Source organism: Ischnura elegans, chromosome 2, assembly GCF_921293095.1.
Source record: "Ischnura elegans chromosome 2, ioIscEleg1.1, whole genome shotgun sequence".
NCBI classification, from domain to species: domain Eukaryota; kingdom Metazoa; phylum Arthropoda; class Insecta; order Odonata; family Coenagrionidae; genus Ischnura; species Ischnura elegans.
In genome coordinates, this window is record NC_060247.1 from 109,278,576 (window position 1) to 109,305,291 (window position 26,716).

Below are 26,716 nucleotides of genomic sequence, written 5' to 3' on the forward strand. Positions count from 1 at the left end.
TACACTACTGTTAGACATTTATCGATAGCGTAATAGCACTTTTTACAATTTAATCACGATGGAACCCTGATAACTCTTGGCCGATATTTTTCAACCTTGTCAAACTTTGTGCATTACAACCTCTGGCACTGTGATTATTAGAGGTTGCTTAACAGGAGATGTCACGTTGAAAATAACGCTATTTTGGCACAAAAAATGTTCCTAGATGTCTCCAGTCAGCGAGCAAAAGTTGCATTGACTGGAATTCACCTCCTAATATAAGCACAGGCAGTCCTAAACGACGAATTCTCTGGTATCTACGAATAAACGGATAAAGTTATTGTATATAAAAGCTAAGCCGACATTAGTAAACATCAAAATCGTTCTAATTACATACTTAAATGAATGATGTGCTGTCGATAACATCAACTTACAGTTAACGTATCCCCCTTCCAAAGGCCGTGGCTCAGACTCCTACAACGATGTTATGTAGGTATTATAAAAATTTTGGTTTAACTGCTCCATTTTTATATTTTATGCCCTTGATAAAATATTAATATTATGAGTAATACAAAATATGAGGGCTTCTGAGCCTCTATCGTCTGATATTTATCTATAAATAGAAAATAATCTACACGTCTAACAAACGAAGATCTCACAACTGCTGGCAACTATTACAAACAATCACTACAATAGCTTTGTGTGATATTTAGGCACCTTTGTCGTCATCGAGGCTTCATTGGCAGTGGCTTGGGGGGTGAGGGAGTTTTTCCCACGCTTCAAAATTCGTTATATTTATCATTGACTATCCCGTGAAGGAAAACTCAGATATGCATGCGGTTTTCTTTGTGGTATTTCAGAAAATAATTTTCTGTCCGCCTGTGAAATAAAAAAAATTCATTGCAAGTTCCTCATTCCTCATTTTTTCAGATTTTTCAAATTGGTGGAACACAGTCAAAAACATTAATAACAGTTTTGTGCCATTTTCACCTATGATGATATTTGATTTGATTGTTTAGGGCAACAATTATTGATCAGTTTGTAAAATTATTGATTTAGAACAGGGGTCTCCAATTTACTAGCCCATGAGGGCCACATTCCAAGTTCCGAATCGCCCCGCGGGCCGGATAGTAAATTTGCCGATGACATTAGGATTTGATACCAACGTCTACTGAAGAATCCGGTGGCGTATTTATTTTGAATAATATACAGTTGAAAGCGACTTTGACGTGCAGTACAGTGCTGCAATGCTCCTAGCAGTGTCTCACAGAGTTAAACAAGCAAGAATCGTGTGCTACTTGAAACGAGTGCGCGGGCTGGATGGTCCGTGGGCCGGATCCGGCCCATTGACCGTATTTTGAGGACCCCTGATTTAGAATGTTCACTAAGAAAAAAGTGCCTATCACTCTAAGAATACTTGTAATTCCTGTTCATAACCATACCTATTAATATGTATCTTCAAACTTTGAGAAATACATCTGCCAAAAATATATATGCAGTAAACCCTCTTTATATTGTAATGGAGGGAACCAAAATTTGGACAACTTGATGCAGGGAAGTTCACTATAGAGAGGTTTTAGTGAAAGGCAATATTTTTTCCTATCAGTCGAAAATGAAAGGCACTGCTGTCTTTTAAACCATCATATTTATGTGTTTAAACATACATGCATCTAGTGAACATCTATTTGCAATTTCATGATTACAGAAGGGAAAAAGTGACTTGCTCAAGTGATCTTTTTAGTGTTTTGGGTTTGCTTATTTTTTTCAAACTCTTTTCAAATAATATTTTCAATCCTATCGAATATCAAAGCACTGAAGGAACAAGTGACTTTGTACGCAGTCACGCGCACGGGTGCAAAGTTAAATACCGTTGTAGTTGTTACCGTTAAATAGTTGTTCGGTAAAACCCATCCCGAAGTTCGCTCTGAGAAGATGGCTTGGTGGTGTAACTGGTAGCACGCCTGACCGGCAATCGGGAGATCCGGGTTCGAATCCCGGCTAAGTCAAATATTTTTTCATGGCGAACTTCATCCTTTGGTGTATTTCCTATCGAATATGATCATATTATCAATTTCACATTCCTCCATTCTTCAAAAGAACTTTCAGTAGCGTTCAAAGCTTCATGGACCAATTTTTGGTGGAAACTGTAACTGATTCCTCATAATCAATTTCTTCCTCGACATCCATTTCTTCCGGTAACTCACTATATGCCCTGCCCTTGTCGATGGCTCGAAAGATTGCTAATTTTGTGCTAATGTCAAGCAGCTGCCTTCTTTTATTTGTTTAATCCATCATTTGCCTATAATTAATAAAGCAATTTTTGTATGTTTTCATATTTAATGGAAAATAATTGAAAATACTTGAAATATCCTTTAGAAAATTGATTTATCATTTTTATAGCATTTGACGCGTTAAAGATCATAAAAAATAAATTAAACACACGACGGCAATAAATTGAGCGTGCGTTTGACACTTTCGAATTCCCTCTCTCCTAGCTACAATGCACGTAGGGATCCGAAGAAAAACTCTTAAGAGGGCACACAGAAGCACTGGGTCTGCTAAACGATGTGATTTACCGGCGAGAATGCTGGGCAAAGTGCACGACAGAAAAAAATTTAATTGGTGCATATCAGCGACTTCGTTGTCTTACCGACTGTATCGATTATCGACTTATCGATATGGCTGTATCAGCGACTAAAGAGATAAATATGCATCTGGCTGTTTCTTGACCAGGGAGACGAAAACCGCATATTTTCGAAGGATATTTTCTTACACAGGTGAACGAATGCTGAATATATACGTTTCCTAGCTCTTCCCCCTTTTATGACGGTCGCAGGTCCATGATGTCTTTATTTTGGGACCCAACATTGCGGGGCTTTCGACCCTTCCTAGTTGGGACTCCGCGTTATCTCGGACTGTGAGGGTAGTTGGGCTCCCTCCTTTCGGGGTTTATAACCCTACCAGCGGCATTGGGTCGCCGTCAATCATGCTTTGTTTTTATGAATCAGCGATATGGATAATTGTTGTTTGAACGTAAATTTCAGACTTAGAATTGAATTCCTCATTTTATTCTGAGAATTGTCAAATTTTGAATGAAGCTCTTGCGTCAATATTAGCGTATTAAAGGCAGCAACAATTTCCATGTTGATGTTTATACTGAAATCAAGATATAAGTTAATATTTATCGTAAAATTTTGTTTAAAAATTGTAAATGCTGCTCAAAAGACAAAAATTTCAATTCTTAGTTTATGTTTTTTGAGAAAGGAACAAATATTTATTTTGCAAAATGACTGGATAAACAATTGTATGACTGCAGTCCCTCACTGCCAAGAGGGGTAATATAAGACGAGGGGTTCGAATACCTGCTCCAGGATTTCGAGGGTACAGCCTTAGCCCCGCAGTGTTTGGTCCCGAAACAAAGACATCGCACACCCACGACCGTCATAATAGGGGAAGAGATAGGAAACGTATATATTCGACATTCGTTCACCTGCATACGAAAATCTCCGACGAAAATATGCAGCTTTCGTCTCTCGGGTCAAGAAATGGCCAGATGCATATTTACGTCTTTAGTAGGGAAAAGGTTAATTCTACATTCACTTGAAATGGTTGGGATAGTTGTTTACCTTTTTCTTATTTACTGTTTGGTGTACTCTCAATGGAGAAGAATGGTCATAACTAGGGATGAGTCGATTCCACTTTTTTTCGATTCCGATTCCAATTCCGATTCCTTCAAATCGATTCCCGATTCTCGATTCCGATTCCATCGATTCTTATTCCTTCTAACAGGTGGTATTTTGATTTATCTGCAGCATTGCTGTCATTAAAATTTAAGAATTGAATGGAATAAAATAACTAGGGATGGACGGATCCAGGATTTTTGGAGCCAGATCTTTCGAATCGGATATTTTCGAATCCAATTGCATTTTCAAATTCCTGCCATTAAACAAAGTCATTGTTCAAGTTTATTCTGGGTACATACAATCAATGGAATGCTTTTTAGATTTTCATACACATTTTAATATTTTTATAAATTAAAAATTATTTTATGGGCTTTCAAGTTGTTTTTTAAAAACATCTTTACATACTCAGGGCCTAAACTGTTATGCTTGGGTTTGGAAATGAAAATAGGAAAAAATCATAGGATGAACCACTGACCAGTGGCGTAGCGAGAGGACCCCCCGAAATATAAAAGCACAATTACTTTCCTTCTTAAAAGGTTCCTTCTTAAAAGGAAACAAAATATTTAAAAATCATGAATTTACGAAAATGAAAAAAATGAATCTTTGAAAAATGAAGTTTTTTTCAATTACGAAGGGTGTTAAAATTAGTTTGAAACCCTCTCCTTTTTACCCTGTTGTTTAAAAATTTTCCCCCCTGGTTTTGGACCCCCCCTTAACAAAATTCCTGGCTATCGCCCTACCATCGACTGAATTCAAATTTTCCGCACGCACGTTTCCCCCGAATTTTACTGTCTCAACGCAGTAAACGACAAAAGCGACGGCGTATTCGAAGAGAGAATCGGAACCCGTTCCATCCTGATGGGGCGTTGCATTCACTGAAGCTATGATTTTAAATTTCGGTACAGATCCGATGTCTTCCGCGACTTTGGATCCGATGTATCCGATGAAGGGCAATATCCACGGATATTTGTATCCGAGGTATCCGATCCGACCATCCCTAAAAATAGCAATAGCCGCGGTGGCTACATTCTCGTTTGGCCGCGGTGGCTAAACAATAATGTAGCGTTCATTGCTTCCATACATACCAGAGCAGCCTGGCGGGTGCGCGGTGGCGGCCGAACGCAAACTGTCGAGTCCGCCCGGAGGCCGCGGCGGCTTATGCCAAGCAAGTATCAACTTTCTCAAGGGTTGCATTGATGAAACTGGGATATACAAACGCGAATGTGTCTAAATTTTTTATTATTGACGCAGACGCGTGTTAGTCTAAAAATGTTACATATATAAAAAAACCGTTCTCAGCGCGTATTTATAAGAAACTTTTTTTCACAGGAAAACTCGCTCTCTGCACGTTTTTATTATCATCAGACTTTAAATATCATCAGAAAATAAAAGAATATACAGTGGAACTTGGTTAGTACGTTCCTCCTTAGTACGTTTTCCTCCTTAGTACGGCGATTTCCCTCGGTCCCGGTACCATCCGAACAAAATACAGGTAAAAGAATTTGGTTAGTACGTTTGAAAAAATTGCGCTTTCCTGGTTAGTACGCTCAATTGCTTGCCGTGACGCAACCCGCAATTCGTTCTCTAGTGTCTTCTTAAGGGTCGCAAACGTCTGAATTCATGATTTTATTTATTATCATTAGTCATTAACATTCTTCCATTCATTCCACATCTCTTTCTTCTACCGTAATTTATCCAAATGCATTTCTGAATTCTTGTGACGTGATGAAAAATAAAATGCGGCCATTTTTCGGGAATGTCTGACTATGAAAAACTACAACCAATAAGAAGCCCCAATTTTCCCCACCCCGAGCTCCTCACCTTCTGTTGCCTTTGGAGCGCTTGGGAGTGCCCACTGCTGTGCACAAAGTTCGTGAGTGGGCAATTGTTGCTATTGCACGAGTTATCATGATGAAGAAATGAGTCAGACAATTTCCACATTATCTAAAGCAGTACTGTTCCATAAACTCGACGTCGTGCGTATTTACTTGACTACTGTTGCGGGAGCAGACGATCCTCAGGATCTCCACACGAAGCTTAGCTTAAAAATAATTGATCTCGGAACGAAAGCAGACGACATTAGACAAATTTTGAAAGTAAATTTCAACTGTTTAATACAAAATTTTCTTTTAATTACGTCGTAATCTAATAATCTTGCGTGTCATCAGTCGATATATCGATCGATTTTACAATCGAAATGGTATCATTCCAGAAGCGAATGTCTACGGCTGTTGCCGTAGTTTGAAAGTCAATATAATTTTGCCCAATTTTTATGATGTTTAAAAAACCAGTTGACTTACTCCGGGTTGTTGTTATATTCTCCGAGTACGCTGTGAGAAAGAAAAATGACTTGTCTGAGCTTCACTCGTCCTCGTTCTGTAAATATATATAGGATAAATCACGGGAGATAGACGCCGTAATCATGAAATCGTCTCCGGGATGTCCATGAAAAATTGCGATTTTTATTCACATGGTATTGTTTTTCATGGTAGCGCTCATTTTCTTGATTTTAAATGTGAAAAGAGTTCAGGAAGGCGATCCTATGAGAACTACCGATAGCAATTGTAATTATGACGACTTTTTCACTGATTGCAATAACCCCGACTGCTATTATTTACTTTCCTCGTTAGTACGTTTTCCTGGTTAGTACGTTCATTTTTCGTGGTCCCTTCAGAAACGTACTAACCAAGTTCCACTGTATTTCGATCTATTATACTTTAAAATTGGAGGTCCAGATGAATTCTCCGAATGTGATTCATAATCGCAATAATTTGATTTGCTGTGATCAGCGGTAAATAAAAGAACGGAAAACGCATGCATTGCTTCCCAATCCCGTGGTTTCCAATTTTTTTTCTCTGAGAGTTGCTCATGAACATGCGCCATTTCAGGGTTTGTCACTCTTGCCGATATTTTCATGTTTCCGAGGCCTCTTAGGCATGTTCGTCGCAGCAGCCGCGTGCCGGGCGTATCCTCCGCGCGGGCAAGGCTGACACCGCGGCCGCTTAGGTGTGTGGCAGCCTTTTATGTCCCAAGCTTATCGTCTATGCTCAAAACATTTATCTTTCTGGAATCGATGGAATCGGAATCGACTTTAGGCGATCGATTCTCGATTCCGATTCAGTGCCTGAGAATCGGTGGAATCGAGAATCGACATTTGGAATCGACTCATCCCTAGTCATAACTAATGGTTAACATGAAAATTGCATCATATTAAAGGTGTATATGAAAAAAATAAGTGTGAAACATTTATCGGTGAAAATATTATTCCATATATGTAATTGCAGCCGCATTAATGGTCACTAGCTCTCTCGGTACAATTTGTGGAGGTAGTTAGGCCGTCTCAGAGGTGTCTTCTTGCTATGATAAGTGGAGGTTCTACGAGATAAAGAGGTACGAACCATGAGAGGTTTGCCTATAAATTTACATGTAAATCTGACGGGACCGTAGGGGTCGTATGAAGTATGGAGGTTTACGATGTAAAGAGGATCACTACGTAGGGGCTTTACTGTATTATGGTTGATGGAAGACAGCTATAACCATCTCATGCCTATACCTACTCCACGTGAGGAATCATGGATTATATTGGTTCGTTATGGCTAAAATTTTTGGATTATCGAGAAAAAAACTTAAGGAATCAGTGAAGCATCAGCTGAAGTCAAGTGATGTAATTGGGCCACCTGTTATTTACTCAAAAGAATCACCAATAATAATTTAAAAGAAAAATATAATTAGGAATGAAATTTAAGTGCAATTTTGCACCTCAGCACAATGCTAATGGCAGAAATGATTTTTAAAAGGTATTTTCAGTAGTCAACTTCTCTAGTTTCAACACTGCTTCGGACATTTGCGTACTGAATTGTTGATGACACTTATGACTAAATGTTCATAATATAAGTGGTAAATCCAAAATAAATATAGGTACATATTTATCTGTTAACAAAAGATATGTAAGGCGAATGTAGTATCATCTGTTCCAAATTGATGGTTTATGGGTTCAACATGGCATGAGTTCACTCTATTTCCAATTACAAATCTTAAGAAGACGTAGTAAAGTGAGAATAGCACATTTTAGTTTTCATTAGACCATAGTTTATATCCTGGTATAGATAGAAACTAAATATGGAACATTATTTCAGTGCTCAATCATGAAATAATTGATTGGGGAGTGTTTCATTGATCCAGACATTGTCGTTACCCCTTAAATTTTTGCAGCTAATATTTGGATATTTTTTCTGTCTTGATCCACTGACCCTTTTCAATAACAGTAATACTGGTCACTTCAAAAAGGTTGCATCAAAGTGATTTGGTGGTAAAAATCACTCACTTAAAACTCCTTAGGAAAATGTTTTTACTAGCCTTTGGTTTCTTAGTGATTAAGAATTGCAAGAATTGGTGATACTGTAATACGTACTTATATGTATTTTGTCTCCTGTTCGTATGGGTTGTTAAGAGAAAATAATAGAACTGGCCTTTTCCTAGAATTAAGTTTATTATCTATCTTTCGTACGTAATAAACCAAACTGTTCAAAGACCTGTATTTACAAGTATGCTGAATATATTTAAAATTTTATTTTTAAAAATTAATCTTCTTTGTTTTAGGTCGAATTGGTTCTGCAGTAGCATTGAGGGCTAAGGCATTTGGATTTAATGTCATATTCTATGACCCGTATTTACCAGATGGAATTGAAAAATCATTAGGATTAACCAGAGTGTACACCCTTCAGGTAAGTGTGTTTTCCAATGAATACGCAATTAAAAATATTTCTGATCCAGACCATAACATTCATAGTGTATTATTTTATGCTTTTCAGGATTTACTATTCCAGTCAGATTGTGTTTCACTGCATTGCACCTTGAATGAACATAACCACCATTTGATTAATGAGTTTACAATTAAACAAATGAGGCCAGGTGAGTATCAACTATGTATTAGGTATTGTTTCTCTTTCTTACTGGAAAAATAAAAGGAAATTTTGTTATTAACTGTATGGCAGACTTTAAAGTCATCAACATGGTTTCCGCTTCTATTTCACATAGACAAGCAATCTCTACAGCTTTGAATGTCACAACACGTCTCTTTTCTTCCGTTTAGTTTTTCCTAAAGTACTTTATGGAGGTTACTTTTTGTGTCTAATTTTTTATTTGAATTTTTTGAAAATCTCCTTATTAAGTTAATTGCTATAGGCAGTTTAGAGAGTTTGTCATGGGTACCTGTGATTGCGTTGTGAGTTCAGATTTACAAACTCGTTACTACTAATGTAATACAAGAATCTTTTCGCCTTGTTTCATTCTACATATTCCCTTTTAACCTGGCACAAGGAATTCATTAGTATGACATATCCAATATTGAGTGTAATTGCTTTTGATAATTGTTTTCCGGCCTGGCAAATATTTGGAACTGTCACTTGTGTCACAAAAAGTTGAGAATTCATGAAAAAATAATAAAATTCAGGAATTTAATTAGTGTTGAGTGCTTTTAGGAGATCTATTAATTTTAAAATGAGTAAATAATTTTGGAATTCTGATCATTGACTAGGGGCAAAAATGTTTATCAATAAGAGTATTCCATCCAGTGTACCTGTGTTGGCATTAAGGGAGAGCCAGGCTATTAAGGAGGAGTGAGTGTATTTGGGATTCATTTTTTATATGCTGTAGGTCATAATTATTCTATTGTATTTTTTTGATAAGTTTGCTTGTAATTGGGCTTAAAATGAATGGATGTTGATTTGAAAACGTTCAATTTTCATGCTGTAACGCATTGACTTATTGGAAGTATGATGAGCATTCTTTTGACTGTAATTTTGGGATGCCTAATTTTGCGTTAATGACAGTATTGAGAAACTGGTATCAGATGAACTTGAAGGCTGGCTAAATGGGCTGTTTCCAGAATATAAATTTGGGGTTTTTTTTTGAGAGAATATACTAAGGGGGTGCACCTATGATGGTATCTCCCAAACATATCAGTGGTGTTGGAACCCCATGACTCACTGACCTTTCCACTCACTTATGATAAAACTTGGATGGTTATTGAGGGATAATATTTATATGTTTTCAGATTTTTTAAATACTATCAGGCATAAAAAGTGGAAATTTATGTAAACATATTTCTTGTTTTCTTCTTGGTCAGGTGAAGGTACTCTATTAATTAATTCAATTAAATTTCTACGTTTTACATTTGCTTATAAGAAAAATAATCAGCAAAATGCTGCATAATAGTTCTCACCCAAAGTTTTTATCCTGAAAATAACCCTTTAACTCTAATAGAAATGACCTGGAATTCATATCAAATTGTGAGTTAGGCAGTGTACATTTACTGGAATTGTCTTCACATTTTGTGTTCGCATTTTGCAAATTTACTACAGTTAAAATTATTGTAAAAGTAATTTTTGTTTGATTTGCATTCTGTATTTTCCCTCATTTTACGACCATAACATTTGGTCCATGGAAGCTTATTTGTTCAGTCTTAATGTTTATAGGAGAATATTAGATATTGAGGAAGTGCAAGGAACTAAGAGTTGTATCCATTTGGACCTACAAATGTCAGTACATTTATGTTATCAGCTTGACTCTACTTCTTGTTGAAACTTAGTAGTTTATAGTTATTTTAAAGAAAGTATTTATCTTGCATTTATGAATATCCATCATAATTACCCCACTTATAATATTGCCAATGATTTCTGTGTACATGAATACTATTTTCTTCTTTATAGGAGCATTTTTGGTGAACACAGCCCGTGGGGGATTAGTTGACGATGACTCTCTTGCTACTGCATTGAAACAGGGTCGCATTCGAGCTGCTGCCCTAGATGTTCACGAAAATGAGCCCTACAACGTCTTCCAAGGTAGTGCATAATTAACTCATCTTTTGATTTTCTGTGTAAGGATCGATTTTCATTGAGAAGGAAATGGTGTTTCATGAAACTTCATTCTCAAATTTGTGCAAAAAAATGGAATAACCATTTTTTCCTGTGCTCAATGAGCATGATTCCACCCTGCCGCGCACCTTTTAGCCGGCTTGCAGGGTAGTATGTAGTTGTAGATGATGAATTGAGTAAATAAATTCTTGTATTTAATTTGGGCTTCTGGCAATCGAGAACTGTTTGAGAGATTTGAACTTGAAAAATGGTGGGCAACATACACTGGAAAAATGTTTTAATTTGGTTTATTTGTCACTGTATCATCAGGTTTAGCAAGCATGAACAATTATTAGAATATTTTTCAAATGTAGTTGCACATCTCTCCTACACGATCTTACTTGAGATATCTTGTATTATGTTTGAGTGAAGTTGTTAGTTTGGTGAATGGAGTCCCCCATTTTTAGCATTCTCCAGTGCTTACAGTTGCATCACTCCTTGCCTTACTGGCGCATACACTGCGTCAGTGGACATTCCCAAGTTTTGGTGTTGGGTGAGCAATGGAATCTGCATAATTAGGTGGGATGCTCTGCTTGGATGCAGAACTCGGAAGTGTCAGAATTGGCAAGTTTTAGATACATGAAATTCTTTTTTGTGTCAATGATCATTTTTGCAGCTAGGATATGAACCAGTATTCTCTTTGCAATGAAAAATTTACGTCGCCAAATCTACTATGTAAGGTGTTCAATGACTTTGAAGTTTACACTTGAGTCTGACATTATTAGTGTGAAAGTTAACACCTCCAAAATTTTCTTCAATGAATATAAGTGCCAAGCAACTTACAAAGGACAGTTTACTCTATTTTGGTAATCATGTTTTCAAAACCCAGTATCTTCTTCATAGTCTCTCTCCTTTCTAATAATAGGTCTGTCTATCCCAATGGTGTTTCTCTTAAGCTTACTGAAATGCCTCCACCGCACCTGGCATCTTCTAGATTATGTTATTCCTAATCTTGTCCCTGAACGTTTTCTTGATTGTATTAGTCAGCATTCTTATCACCACTTCATCTACATTTTGCTGTACCGTCTTCATTTGACACCTCTATATAGTACACTCAATTTTACTTACCCACTCCTTGCATAATGTTGCAGGACTCTTACGTCAAAATCACTTACTTTTAGCCCTGTAATGGGAGTGCAAGGTGGCCTATTTAGTTGAGTGTTGGGCTATTAATCATTGGGTACAAATTTGGGTGAAGTCTTATTTCTCTTAACAAAAATTGTTGTGGTTCAAGGTGACCCCAGAAGTGAACTAGTTCCTCTACCCTATGGGCAATTTGGATACTTTGGCCCTGTTTGGTGCTGTAATTTCTCTGTACCAAAATTATTGGGTAGGTGTGTTGATGACCCAAGTGTGATTTTTTTCAAGATAGCTGGCTCAAATTTTCAACAAATTTTTAAGTTCGACAGCGGCTTAAATCTGCATCGGCACTTCAACAATTCAGAGGTGTAGTTTGAAATTAGTAGTCTGATGTTGCATTCTTTTTTTCTTCTAGTTCTTGTATTTTTTCTTAGTGAATTCATTTTGGTGAGTACTAGGAGCTACAAATCAAGCTATTTTCCTTATTTTGTGTAAATTATATGTACCTTAACGAATCTTATACCTAATTCTGAGTATGTATGGTCACTGGAGAATAAATTATTATTATTAATTGGTGGCTAAAAGTGGAAATCATGGTGTGAGAGGGTTGAGCTGTTGGTTTAAACTAGTTCTAGCCATCAAATGTAGGTATTAGATTTTTAAGAGAAACTGCACTGCCAGAGTTGGTTTGTTTGTTTGGAAGAGAGATATTAGAAAGATGCCAAACTTCTGGCCTACTCAAGTGAATTAAATACTTATGCATGCATGTATGGCGGCTCTATGAAGCTTTTGTGGATATTTTTGGAAATTTGAAGAACATGCCTTTTGGGTATATTCTCTATGGCTTCTTATCGGTATGAAGGAACATTCTGCTGAAATTACTATCAGCGTAATCAGGTTCAAAGAGCGCTAGGAATGCAGTACTTTATTGGCTTTTATATTAGCTGCTCCATGGTTGATTTAAGTTTGATAGGTTTAAAAAATCTATTTCCCTTGATTTAACAGTGTCTGTAATGTGAATTGAGATTTTAGTTACATCCTTTTCCTAGTTTCAGTGCACTCCCTCTAATAGTTTGCAATAGTTTGGAACAAAGCTCTTTTTTATTGCTCTTAATTTTTATCATTGAACTTTGATACTGTTAGTAGCTCCAGAAATTTTTATCATTGAACTTTGATACTGTTAGTAGCTCCAGAGAAGATGTAGCTATGTATTATTTGGATTTTTACGTGGAGACTAAGTTTTCATTCTAATTTGAATATGAGCTAGTTTTTTCGTTAAGAATCAAATTACCATTGTACTTTGTGTACAGTACTTCAGATAATCCATAGTTTGAAATTCAGTGTTGTTCGTTGAGTACGGTTTTCTTGTTTTTTTACCATCTAAGAAGGTAGTTCTAGTCTTCTTTAAAAAGCTCATGGATCAGCTCATCCCTCTGGTATATGAATTCTTGAAACAATGTCATATTTGTGGTGAATGATTGTCTCCTGAATTAGTTTGGTTGGTTAATAAGGAGTAATGAATCGCTCAGTTGTCTGACTTTTCCTCCAATAATGAACCTCTTGAATAAGGAGGAAATGCATGAGAAACCCTAGGTCGATTCTAGCTGTCTCAAATTTGATGTAATTGTTTGGCCTGATAAAATCACCTCTCTGAAGCTCTTTAGCAGTTAACGGTGACCACAGTTGCTCATAATTGTATCTTGAAACCTATTTGAACTGTCAAACTTTTGTTTCCCCCCACGACTCATGCACAGGGCCCCTGAAAGACGCTCCCAACCTGCTCTGCACGCCGCATGCGGCCTTCTACTCGGACGCGTCCTGCACCGAGCTGAGGGAGATGGCAGCGAGTGAGATCCGCCGCGCCATTGTTGGCCGGATTCCGGACTGCCTACGCAACTGCGTGAACAAGGAGTACTTCATGGGAGGGTCGGGCTACCCCGAGGGCATCAATGGTGGTTACTACGGCGGCGGCTCCCTCCCGGTGCAGCAGGCGCACTCAACGACTCCGCACGAGCCGCACTCTGCAGCTGCCGCTGCCGCAGTGGCCGCTGCAACAGCGGCGGCGGCCACGGGCTCGTCCCTGCCAGGTGGCCTGCCCCACAGCCTAGTGAGTAGCCTGCCCCCGAGTGCGGCCGCCGCCGCAGCGGCAGCCGCGGCTGCAGCAGCCGCCGCGCACAGCGCCGAGTCGTGAGGGGAGCTCCCCCAGCCGCCCCTAGGGCTCCTCCTTCCGCCCCTTCCCGCGGTGCCCCGGCCCGTGCTGCCGGTCCTCGGGGAGGGCTCGAGGGTCACGGGGCAAGTCCCCGTGCCACCCCCGTGACGATCTGACCACGCCGACCGTGTCTCTCCACTCCTACCTCTTGATCGTGGAAGGGCGGACTAAAGATGGCCCACATTGGGACACAAGCACTATTTCTCACCTTCCACCAATAACCCCTTCCCCCTGCCATCCCAATTACTCCCTCTCCAGTCTCCCCTCTTCCTCCGTTCACAGTCCCCCTGCCTCCTCCTCACCTGGAAAACGTGTGCGATTCACGTTCGAGTGAGATGATCATAGCTCTCGTCGGCCCACAGTTTTTTTACATCTTCCCCCACCCTTCGAAAATAACATCTGACCTTCATAATCATTGTACCCCTTCATGATGCCCAAAGAAGACTTCACTTTTAGGAATTAATAAATTGAAATGGTTTTTGATGGAGGTCACGTAAATTTTTTATCTCGAATGTCCCCTCATGCCATGAAGTGGATAGATACTCCTTTGAGGAGTAGTGACCTGTGAATGATTGACAAGGTGTAGTTGGGCCTACAGTGAAGGCAATTGAGTAAATGGCTCCACTACAAGAACTCATTTTAGGGTTAACAATGGGAGTTAGGCAGTCACCTCAGCAGGATTTGTAGACCTAATTATCAGGTTTGCAGGAGGAGGGGAGGATCTGTGCTTGATTTTTGAGCTTGGGATGAAGTTTTTATCAAGAATGTCATAAGAATTGTTGAAATGGTTAGTGCTTTTTGTTGGAAACTGCTTTTAGTGCTGTATCCCATGTGTTGTCTGATGAGGGTAAAGAATTTTGCTCAATATTTTTTGTAGATTTTGTTGATTTCTTGAAATGTTTTAGCCTTTTCATCAAAAATTCATATTCAGTATTGTTTATATTTAGTTACCTTAGAGAATCTCTTGAGGGGGTTTGGATGTGTGTTTGGTGTATTGGGAAGAAGTCTCTCTTGGATAAATTTTGTTCAAAGGGGTATTTTTTAAAGTGGGAATGGGAAAGTACATGCAAATTCGATCTGAAGCTATTTACCCATCTTGATTTTGCATTGGTTATCATATTTTTTTATTAGCAAAACAAGCATTTGACATGTTTATTTGAACTTAGTTAGATAAAAAGGTAAGGAGTCTTTGAGTGTCATTGGGCATAATGAATCTTATTATGAAGAGAATGGCTTGCAATATAATTCCCACACCCCTTATTTTTTAGAGATTTGTTTCTAATTCCTAAAGTCTGGAGAGAGTTAATGAGTATCTCGTCATTTAGTTTCCCTTTTGATCCACAATTATGTACTTTCTTCATAGTACCGATAGTTATGTCTGGACCTTTTGAATACAAGCGCACAATTTTTACCTAGCATTGCTTTTAAATGTAGCTATAATTTTTCAATTTTAAAACTGTGTTCTGAAATGTAGAGATCTTTCTGGCAGTCTTCTACTAATTTAATTTGAGCCCCTGGGTTGAAGCAGTGAGATTAAGGTATATAATTTTACTTAAAATCACCAAGTCATACAACTGACTGGTTCCTCCATTCGTTCCTTGCAGCCTCTCAGCACTCCAGACCCATCTAACCATCATTCGCAGAAGCCAGAGCCATCAGAGGTGCACTAACACCGGTCGTGTCTGTCCGTCTGTAAGGATTCCTAAGAATGAGAGAATATGAGCAGCTTTTTTTTATGGGACAAGTTTAAGCAAGCACACAGATCTTCCCCATTCACCAACCTCCCATTTTGAAATCCCTGCAGAAAATCTCGACCATTATTGTCCTCTTGTCCTCCCTCCCCTCCTGGTCCCCCCAAGTTGCCCATAATACAGTACCACCTTCCTCAATTTCGGGAAGATTTACTTGTGAAGAGGGACTGCAAAAGGAAAGGGAACTTTGGTCCTCCCTCTTAATAAAGAGAGACCTCGTAATATATAAAAACAACGCAATGGTATCTGCTGTGACTCTCCCCAAGTACAAACCGGAATGGCCTCCGTACCCCAAATGCCACTTCATTTTTTAGGTATAAACATATATAAATGCATATATAAATATATATATATAGCCTCATAATTCTTCCCAGAATGAAAGAATATAATGAAAAGTTGCCTCAAATAACTAAATTTGTGCACATTTTGTGCTGTTTCCATTTATTGTATTTTTTTTTAATTCACGCCCCCTAAAACCTCATAAGACACAAAAAATGGGCATTTTGTCGCCTTTGTGAGAGATGCCAGAGACACAGGAAGGCTGCTAAGGAATACTTAGTACAGCTTAACTTTCTTTTAATGGAAAGACTGTGAAGCTCTTTACGAAGGAATGAATGGATGTTGTGAAGAAGAGAAGTGGTGTTTATGATCGGTGTTTCGGATTGAAATGACATTTTCATAACAAGATTGTGAGTTGAATTTTTTGCCCTGTAACAGATTTAATAGCTGTTGCCATTGGAAGCTGCAGTGTAGTTTGCAGGATACCTCTTTTGTGTGCTGGTTACGTGAATTGGTGGTTCGCTCTTTGGAAAACATAGAAAGGGACTTAGAAGTGGGGGCAGTCATGAAAAGATGAATAAACAGTCATAAATTTTACCTTTTTTATGTGAGAGAGTCAGTGTGTGCCTGAGAGTGAGTGTATGTATGATTGTTTGAAGAGTTTTTAAATGCCAGGAGGAATAGTAGTTTGTATTTGGGATGACAAGCACTTTTTATGTTGTTTTAAGATTCGTTAATTTGCTCTCATAAACTTCTGAACCTGTAATTTCCATCACATCATGTGTTGATCATCAAGTTCTTACACCAATGTTTTTTGAGCATTGAGTTCTTCGAAAGTACATGTATGTTTCCCTGAAAAATTGAGTTGCCAAAATGACATAGTTTCTGATTGTCATTGTTGTGCTGGATTGAGAAATTGCTGAGTGCCGGATTGTTTTCTCCCTTGAAAAAAGCCTCTCCAGAGAGAGATAGCCCTGTCAACAACTGCAACCACCCTTATCCACTGCAACGGCCTTCATTACGTCCCCCAAGATACTTTCTTTTGAGTTCTCACCGTGTGTTGGAAGATACTCTTGGTCACTTATTCCTCTGCAGCAGATAACCGATCCCCCCCCCTGCCCCTCCCTCCCCCCCTGTGACTTCTCCAGCTCCCTGCCACCCACACACGAGCATTCACTGTCATGGCTCCCTCGGGATCTCTTCCTTTGCAATTCTGTCGTGCTCCCCGCTAAACCTGGATTGGCAAATCTTTTTGCTTCTTTACCTTGCCAGGACTAACCAATGATACAAAAAATAATAATTGAATGAGAAAATATAAATAACAGTAGGGACAATAGATACTTATCAACCAAATTTCTATTTTTCTTAAAACGAAGAGGAGTGTGTGCTACGAATTGTGGATCATTTTTTACTTATTCATCGTGTACTGTTTTTTGAGATGTTCTTTGCTTGGTGGTTCATCGTATGTTGTTTCAAGAGTGTTCTCAAAACTACATATCGGCTTGGAATCATTCCACGAGGTGGCTTGTTTCGGGCTGCCAACTGATGAAGATAGATAAAGTATAATAAGAGAGTGACAGTGGATTGCGTGTGAGGAGTGGACGGGGGTTAAATGCATTGGGGCTGCGTGCTTTGTGAACATCCATTGCTCAGCACATTGGTTGGCATATTTGAAACATCACACACGCAGCGCACGTGGCTGCCCACACCTTCATTGAGTAGGGTATCATCCCCTGTGGGAGTATATGATGTATACATATATTTTTTTTCATCATGTTTCTACATTTTTCTGTGGTTCTTTTTTTTTGTGTGTGTTTGTATTGTGACTATTTTTCCAAGTGCAAGTGTTATGTTATATATCTCCCATTATTAATTAGCCATATTAGGACCTAAAAACATTGCCTTTACTTCTTCAATGCTCATTCTATTGACAAGACAGGTGAACATTTTCCCTAGCACCCTTTAATATCCTCCCATCGCCCCAACCCTCCAATCACCATACTTCGTCCTTCAATGATTGATAATGATGGTGACATCTTGAGCATTTCCAAGACTGGCTCATGATAAATATTGTAAAGTGAATGTTTATGCTACATCAAATGATGAGTGACTTCTTTTGAAAAAAATATTAAGGCCACTATTATTGCTAAAAATTGTAAGATAAAAAAATGTAACTGTAAAATTATTCAAGGAGTGTGAAGGATTATTAGACATTGGAATCACCCAAGGAGAAATACTCAGTTTTGTTTTGTTAAGTGTAATTTTTACCCAGTTGGGAAAATGGTTATAACTTTGTACATCAGTTTTCAGGGGCGCCTTTGTGTTTGTGAAGTAACAATATTTTTGACTTAAAAAGAGTTCAGTTGTCCTTTGCGTTGGCAGTGCCTGATCGAAATGCTAATAACAATTCTTAAAGAGATAATTAGTTGACAAACAATAGGCGTTGATTTTATAGTGGCAAGTGAAGATTAGACTTGGGCTTGTCATGTGCAACAGCAGCAGCAGAAAGCGGGCAGATCAGAGGCGACATTCTTTGCCTGCTACGTGTACTTCTTTGGAGTTTGTGTAGATTCAGTAGATAGACAGATTTTAGTCACAGAGAAATGATGTAGGGCTATTGGATCTTCCAGAACTTTGAAATAAAACTTGTAATGAAATCATCCTGAACTTTATTATTCCTCTCCTTGTAAGATAAGATTTTCATCAAATATTTTTATGGTTTTGGAAACAAACTTTATTTTGTCAAAAATGACATATATCACAGCAAACTAAAAACTTAAACTTACATGACTAGACATTAAAATTCTTTGGCGCTATTATTGTTGCTGGTTATTTGGACTGGTGCCTGTTCAATTCGTTGCTCATTTTCTACATGCATGCAACATATTGCAATGTAGCATGGACAAGTATTTGGTATCATGTGGATCAACCTTGTTTGCACGTAATTCTCTAAACCTTTTGTATAACTCTGTAAAATTTGTATTACTGTAGTTGAGCACTCCTGTTAAAACTTCTTTTTGGGTGATTTTTCTTTTCACGTACAAAAAATGCACTAATGTGCAAAGCTTAACAACTTTTTTTTTGGCCAAAAAATGTGATTACTTATGAAATGTCATCCAAGTATCATTTTATAAATTGACAAATATCTAGTTGCCATTCTTCACTATATCATAAATCCTTTTTGAATGTACAATGCATTATAACCACAAATTTTATTAAAGAAATGAAAGAGAGCTTCTTGGTCTCTATGAGTCTGGCCATACACTTTAATTTCCAACTATAAGAATTGTATATTATGATCTTCCAACGTTTTTATGTGATGTCTAGCAGGAGAATGGTGATGAGTTTTGGAAACACCATTTCCATTTGTTGGGTTGGAAAATCAGTCAAGACAAGATTTTTTGGTGGGATATTAGCTCTTTACGATGAGAACTTATCTTGAGGTTAACCTTATTAATCATAAGTTAATAAATAGAAAAAATATTATCAATCAACTATTATACACTGCAAAGAAAATCATTAAAAATCAATAATTGCTTGAACTTTTATGTGCTTTGGAATGAGTGATGATGGTCAAAATACCATGCAATTCGGAATGGTGTAGACTATCTCTGCCGGAGGTTTGTGATACATCTTTACATGCCGAAGCATTTTGCAACTTGGAGAGAAACCACCGATTCCAAGAGTTAGCGTCCTATGCAGCATATATGTGCAGATGACAGCTTTGAAAAATCGGATAAATTTGTTAGCGTTAACGTTAATGAGCATGCGTCAAGAAGGCATTACTGTGTCGACTTTTCTGTGCCATTCAACTCCTCGTGTCCTCCCGATCGCTGCTAAGGGTCTCCTTAAATTTTTTTTAAGACTCTGAGAATTGGCTGAAGTAATCGTGGTTCCGCCCCTCTTTACTGCAGTCTTGCATGAAACAGGCGATTGAGTGCTTGAATGCAGAGAGTGGGGCTTGTGTCTTGATTGTTGCCGAGATGGAAGAGGCGTACATGCAGCCTTCACCGTCCTTGGATGGTGACGATGAGTGGCCCCACTTGTGGTCCAGCCGGGGTAGTGCTCTCTGGATGCGGAACACGGTTGTCACTGGTGTGGAGGCATCATTTGGCCTCACCAGGCGACGTCAGACGGCATTTCCGTGGACCCTCATGTGGCGGTTGAGGTTTCCTGACTGCGAGAACCTCAGCAGACATAGCTTGCATTGGTAGGGTTTCTCTCCAGAGTGGATGCGCAAGTGCTTGGTGAGCGTGGATGAGTCGGAGAAGGCCTTGCGGCATGCTCGGCACCTGAAAGTAGGATTAGTAAATGAGATAGGTGTGGTAGCTTTCATTGAGAGATGTTGATGAGAAATAGGGAATGGTATCATTAATTTCATTGTTCAAGGAAATACTTGCAGACTAGCCAACAGCATACATATACGGAATCGCCTGCAAGGTCATGTTAACACGTTGACCGCCATGATGTTTTAAGTAGATATGTCCCCTGATGCCATTAGTGTTTTTCATTCCGTTAACTATACCCGGATCATAAAACATTAAATGTGATTTTGTACTTTATTTTAAAATAAATATTTATATTCTGACGCCACAACGATCATGGCCCATACGTTAGCAAGAGATTCTGGTCACCCCGGCGTTAGAAATCCACTTTGAAACAGTCGCTCGGAGGCCGGTCAGTATGACCAGCGTGGCGTGACAGGAGCCACTTGACTCCGGTCATTATGACTGGCACGGCGGTCAACGTGTTAAGTGTTGTAATTCCAAATGGGAAAAAACCGTTTGCCGTGACTTGGATTTGAACTCTGGTCTCGCAAATTTGCGTGAAATCGTTTTCCATGTGCACTTGTGAGCCATCTTCTTCCTCCTTGAAATTTTGCAAATGTGGGAGATCTGGATTTGAATACCCGTCAATGCAAATCCCTTCAGAATTTTTACTTGCTGAGTCAGTCCTTGGATAGACCCAAAATTTGCTCTCGTATGATTCTTTAGATCGAATTACTTGTAGATTTTCCGTTGATATTCTGATTTCCTTGCCTTGCGGTGTGAAAAAATATGCATATATGTACTATTGTGGCATATCCCAGTATTCATAAGTACATATTCTTTAAGTATAATTGAACTTATTTACTGGTTTGCAGAGATGGTGGCTGCTCAGGTTTAAAAAGGTATTGGATAGCTTAAGCTTCTGAGTGGGAATGGTGGCTGATCATTTGGAGAAATTATCTTTGCTGAAAGAAGAGTATGGGAATAAGAGGAATTGCATTTTAAAATAATTTTGTTGATGGAGGAATCGGCGATGAGGATGTCTTATGATGAAGTATTTTCTCACAGAGTCCATTTTCCCTTTTCAAAAGCAATTCTTACTGTAGCCTGGCAAAGTTTTTCTGATGCAAATGATTTTACCCTTCATTTATTAACATAGTGGTCATAAAAGTTCTTGAACAAGAAGTGGTCACAGAAGCTTGGGTTAAAATGTTGATGTGTTAACTTCTGTGGTAGTGGGTTAAATTGATGGTTGGAATGCATTGTCAACATATGATGAAATTCTCATAATGTTCGGTCTTCTGGAACAAATTAATGCATATTGTAAATTGAGGTCCAGTGTAAAACTCATATTTTAGAAATTGTTAGTTCTTAATGTTAAAAATTAGCTTTTTAATGCCGAAATCACCGGGATGATGAGACAAATTTTATAAGAATAAAGTTTATCAATGGAAAAATTCTTCTGTGGAAATGAAAGCAGCATTCTTCTATTGGTCTTGGCAGAAACTTGTCCAGTCATAATTGTGGACCTTCAAAATTTTATGCAATGTTTTGTTTCCAGCTGTCTGTTTAAATTTTCCATGTACCCACTTTAATGAAAACGGCTCAAACATTCCTTAGCTCTTCATTTTGTAAATTCTGTCTCCATTCATCAAATTGTGTTTTTATAGCAGCTACAGTTCCTACCCTTGACTCTAATTTTTTTCATGGTGAAACAAAACACAGTACTATTCCACAAACTTTTATTTTAACAGTCTACTAGTTTCGACGTTTACGCCGTCATTATCAAGACTAACTACTAATTTTTTTCACTTTAATCAGTAAATGATTTGGTAATTGCTAATGAATTCCTGAGCTAGTAAAATTCTCCACCGCCAGGAATGAATTCCCACTTCGGCTCCTGGATGCAATGAGCAAATTTTACTTCTTATTTAAATTTTGGAGTGGATAAAAAGAGATGAGAACTATTGCATTGAATCACTGATGGAGTGGCATACATTTTTGAAAATATCCCTTAAAACAAAAAGGAAAGCAACAAAATTGACTCAACTGAAGGTAATGTTTCTTTCCTGCTTTGTAACCATGATTCATTTAGCTTTCAGCTCCTTAACCCTTTTGCTGCTTCAATAGATTTTTCATCGGTTCCATTATTTTGCCTATTATCCAGAAAAAAATGAATTGAATCATTCATTTGACGTCGCTGAATGTCGCCGCACGAATGGACGTAGTTCCGCTAGAATTTCGAGCAGATGACAACACCTACGACCGAAGGGAGGGTTTTTCGAAAACGTAGATATTTACCCGCATGTCGTGTTGAAAGGAAAAGTTTTTTGAAAGTCGTGGAATATCCCCGCATGTCGCAGGCAATAACATGTTTTTTGCGGGTATTCCTGCTTGTAGCAGCGAAAGGGTTAACAGTCTTTATTCTATATTATTTCTCTCTGGTTATAGTTAACACTAAGGACTAAATATGTATGCCATTTGGGCATATTCTATTTCTGTTAATTTAAGGATTTCTTAATTAATAGTAATCTATATTTCATGACTTTTTATAACACATATTTTCTTCATAATCTGAAGGTTTGACTGCTATTTGTACCATTTTTTTAAATAATAGGGATATATCTATGAGGAATAAATTCGTCAATTTGGCCAGGCTTAGATTTTTACCTATCAGTGCTATTTATTTCTCCATTATTTATAACGCTATTTAATTTGGGATTTCTCATTGATAGGCATTTCTCATTAATTTAAGCATATTTCAGTATTTATGTAGTTGCCTGATTGCATGATTTTGAATATAAAAATATGTAATATATTTTTCTGATTATGGAATTACGTACAGCGTTCTAAGATGGAATGGAATCAATTGGTATTGTTGATGGAATGTCAATTGGTGATGCGATCAAAGGATAATTTCATCTAAAAAATGTCATTCCTTTGAATATTTCTTAATTTTTTAATTTCGATCAATATTTTGGAAATATCAGCTTTTTTTGATCAAAACCATAGCGTATCTTTCAACCAAACAAATTGATATCATATTAAACTATATATCTCGTATGTTATTTTGTACTCTTTGTCATTATTAAGTTTTCAAAGCATTCTTGCTTGTTTTTGGTACACAGTTTCACCACAATGTATGTTTTAGATACCTATACCTGGTCTCTAACATGGGAGTAGAATCGTTTGAGTAAGTTGTGTGATTTTCGGTCTCTAGAATTAGGGAAAGAGCTTTGATGTAGGGCTCGGGGCCAGAATTGTGGCTGCATGCATTAGCTTTCTGAAGATACTGTTGTACTAGTTAATTTTTGAGGATGATTTCATCTAAAAAAAAGGTCAGTCCTCAGAATTTCAAAAATTTTGATCAATATTTTGGAAATATCAGCTTATTATCAACCTATTGATCAATAGGAAATGTAAGACGATTATTCTGCAGACCTCTACTATATGAAAGTTGAGCTAGTGAAAAGTATTAACCGATTTTATTCTCTTTTTCAACAAAAATTCATATATTTTTGTAACTAACTCTCAATGAGAGAACAAATATGTAAAAGTTTACCCCTGCCATTATTTTATTTTGTGGCACTTCATTTATTTTAGGACATAGTTAGTGAAGTTAATCGGAGGAAATGATAACCTTTCCAGTAACAATCATGACCATCATGTGCTCATTGTTGTAGCTGAGGTCTGAGGAATGGTATTTTTCATCGGAATCAGGACGATTATTATATTAGCTTCCTAATTTATGTTTGCACCATTGGCTTTATGAATGTGAATGTTTTATTCCATAAGCATGGAAATATTGTCGATCAGTTTTTTATGAAATATTTATATAATGAACAACAGACATTTTCATTCTTATTATTCTTCGAAATAAACCGATTAGTTAGTGACAAAACTGTAATAAAACATTGAGCCAAAGTGTTGTTTATGTTCCATAAAGGTAGACAGTAAAAAACAGCCCTTATAGTGGTAGCCATTGTTAGTAATTCTGAGAATGTTAGCATGACTCTGAGTGACTATTTATAGGAATGAAGAAGGCGAGTTGTCTTTTTTTAGGTGTGCATTTGGTGTTAAGGTTGATTTGTAAAAATTTGTATTTATGTCCTCATGTTTGATCATTTCCCATGCTTTTTCTTGAAATTTCTGCCATGCACTGTGATGGTGTACGAAAGTGTTGATTGTAAATCTGTGGGTAGTCATTGGAAACTTCCTAACCCTTTTGGTGTGGCTCACTCTCAAGAAAACTACTTGTCTCATGTGGTGAAAAAGTGAAGGGCTCAATATGTGGGACAAAAAACTATATAATACTTCCTAGATAAAAGGATTCTTATCTTAAAAAGTAAGGGTAAAAAGTATGACTCGATAATGGTCTGGAAATAAGATGGTCCTTCCCAGAAGTAGCGAGGGTATGGAAAAGGGAAAATTTCTCCCTGACATGCTATAGGGAGAATGAAAAGGTACGTTCACAGCAGCCTACCACGTGATCATACCATGTATGTTCACAGAAATGAAATGGTTAAAATTACTGAGTAAATGTATCCAGCATTGATTGTTCAAAATATTATTCTCTCTCCTTTTATCATAGTGGCTTGAGTAGTGGAGCAAATCTTCAAGTGATGTAAGTGTTTGTTATTTTGGATTTTAAGCAGGGTTCCTCAGTAAAATTTTATAAGCATTAGTAAAAATGCCTAAATCAAATGGAAAAAATTTGATCCACTGTGGAATTCATCATGACTTTCATCCTTTCATAAGATTATATATTAAGTCAATGGTCATCCTTGGGGATCCAATTTTCCCCATTGCCATCACTCTTTTCATCACTTGTCATCTGGTTATCCTAGCCAGGCTTGCATCACTGCCCTTTCTCCTTATCAAATTAAATGATGAAATCGTTTCAATCATAGATGTAAATTTGTCATCTCCATTAACAAAGTATTAGTCACCTTTCAATTTTCATGTTCCATCACTTGTAGTTCTTCATGAATTATCGTAAGGTCCTGCTGCATTTCATCTATTGTAGTGTAGCAACTTATCCCAAAACACATTTACTTGGCAGATTTTGACAGAGTAATCTATGTCTTGCATTTTTAACTAAAAGAATAGGGAGGGGTAATTTTTTTGACATCTTTTCTTTGGAGCTGCAAAATATCCGGTAAAATTGATAGCAATCTGTTTTTGCTTCCCAATCATTGTTAGGATAAGCGTCCAATAAATTAATCCATGGAAAATACATGTAAATTGAAATAGAATATGGATGAATGGGTACATGTTCATTGAACTCAGTGCTAGTGAGATCATCCATGAGCTGGGAGAATTAGTGCTTAGAGGTCTCAAAAACCTAAGGTGTGGTTGTAAAATAAATTTCATGGTTTTTTCACGCAATCTGAAGGTATGCAGTGAAAATAAGGAATGCTTATGCATGTGAAGAATGCATACATTGGTTTAAAGAATGACGTTGGAAATGCAATGAAAATGAGTGGATTATGTTAAATTTATACATATTGCCATCTTTTATGCCGTTATTTATCATTGCCATCTTATGCTATTACGCGTTAGGTATCATTGATATGCCTTTGAATTTTAGGTATTAGAATCTTAGGATGAAGTTGGGACTAGGTGAACAAATCTTCAGGGTTGTTTGGGAGGTACATTTTTTAACATGTTTCATCGAGAAGAATCATGTGAGCAATGTGCGGGGAGAGTAGGGGTAAGAATGAAGGTGGTCATAGGAGAACTAATTTCATAAGGGGAAGTGGGATATCACAATCTTAATATTTATTCTCTCTATTCTTCCTCTCTCTCAAAAACTTTGTAAATAACAGGGTTTTACAGATCATATTTGAGGGGACCTAGGACGTTGTTGCGATATTTGAGAAAACCTAGGGAAAAGTGGTGTCAGGGAAAATTTATGTCATGTCACAGGAATGAAAAGAACTGCCAATGTTATGAATGTGAAACTTTGTTACGAAGTATGATAAATTTGACTTCGGATATTTGGGAGTTTACCAGTTATTCTTTTGATTGTATTTAAGTCAGCTAAGTAATTTAAGATGCTATTTTTTATGTTATATTTTAAGATGTTATATTTCATTTTGGAGATATTTTGTGTTATTTGTCATTTTATAGTTGATGTCATATTTTTACATTTTTTTTGGCTGAAATCAAGTTCATAAGTTACGTACCATTTTCCTATTTGTTCTTCGTGAAAGGCATTCATTTAAAGAATTTTCTTCATTATAGAAGCACTCCTTAAAAAATATTTTGTGATGATCAAAGGGATAGAGTGAAAAATTTAGGGAAATGAAGACTTACGTCAGGAAAAATTCAGGGAATTTGAATTTAGGAATCATGTGACTACACTGTATATACAGATGCTCTTGAGTTTACTGTGTACCTGCAGATGATTCATAATATGTCAAAACCCTTGTAATCAGTGGCATGGGGTGATAGTAATGCTTTGGTATGTTCCACCGCATCAGTTAGATATGCAACACAAATGTCAGAAATCATAGAACCAGAACTTCTTATTTAAGCTCAAAAATACCTT

At 37.4% G+C, this 26,716-nt stretch overlaps 2 protein-coding genes across 3 annotated transcripts in view; one reads left to right on the forward strand and one right to left on the reverse strand.

The window, feature by feature from the left end:
• Positions 1-18,555, forward strand: part of LOC124154340 (C-terminal-binding protein) — an 87,966-nt gene extending 69,411 nt beyond the window's left edge. Inside the window, exons 5-9 of one of the 2 annotated variants that reach the window (XM_046528012.1) lie at positions 8,262-8,386; positions 8,474-8,573; positions 10,373-10,504; positions 13,411-13,763; positions 15,470-18,555. In XM_046528012.1, coding sequence (XP_046383968.1) covers positions 8,262-8,386; positions 8,474-8,573; positions 10,373-10,504; positions 13,411-13,763; positions 15,470-15,535 — 776 coding nt within the window. In that variant the 3' untranslated portion in view covers positions 15,536-18,555. Of the gene's footprint in view, positions 1-8,261; positions 8,387-8,473; positions 8,574-10,372; positions 10,505-13,410 lie in introns of both variants that reach the window. The other variant, XM_046528011.1, reaches the window with a different exon arrangement.
• LOC124153232 (protein glass-like) overlaps positions 16,331-26,716 on the reverse strand; it is a 70,475-nt gene continuing 60,089 nt past the window's right edge. The window contains exon 7 of the mRNA XM_046526330.1: positions 16,331-20,187. Coding sequence (XP_046382286.1) covers positions 20,025-20,187 — 163 coding nt within the window. The 3' untranslated portion in view covers positions 16,331-20,024. The remainder of the gene's footprint in view (positions 20,188-26,716) is intronic.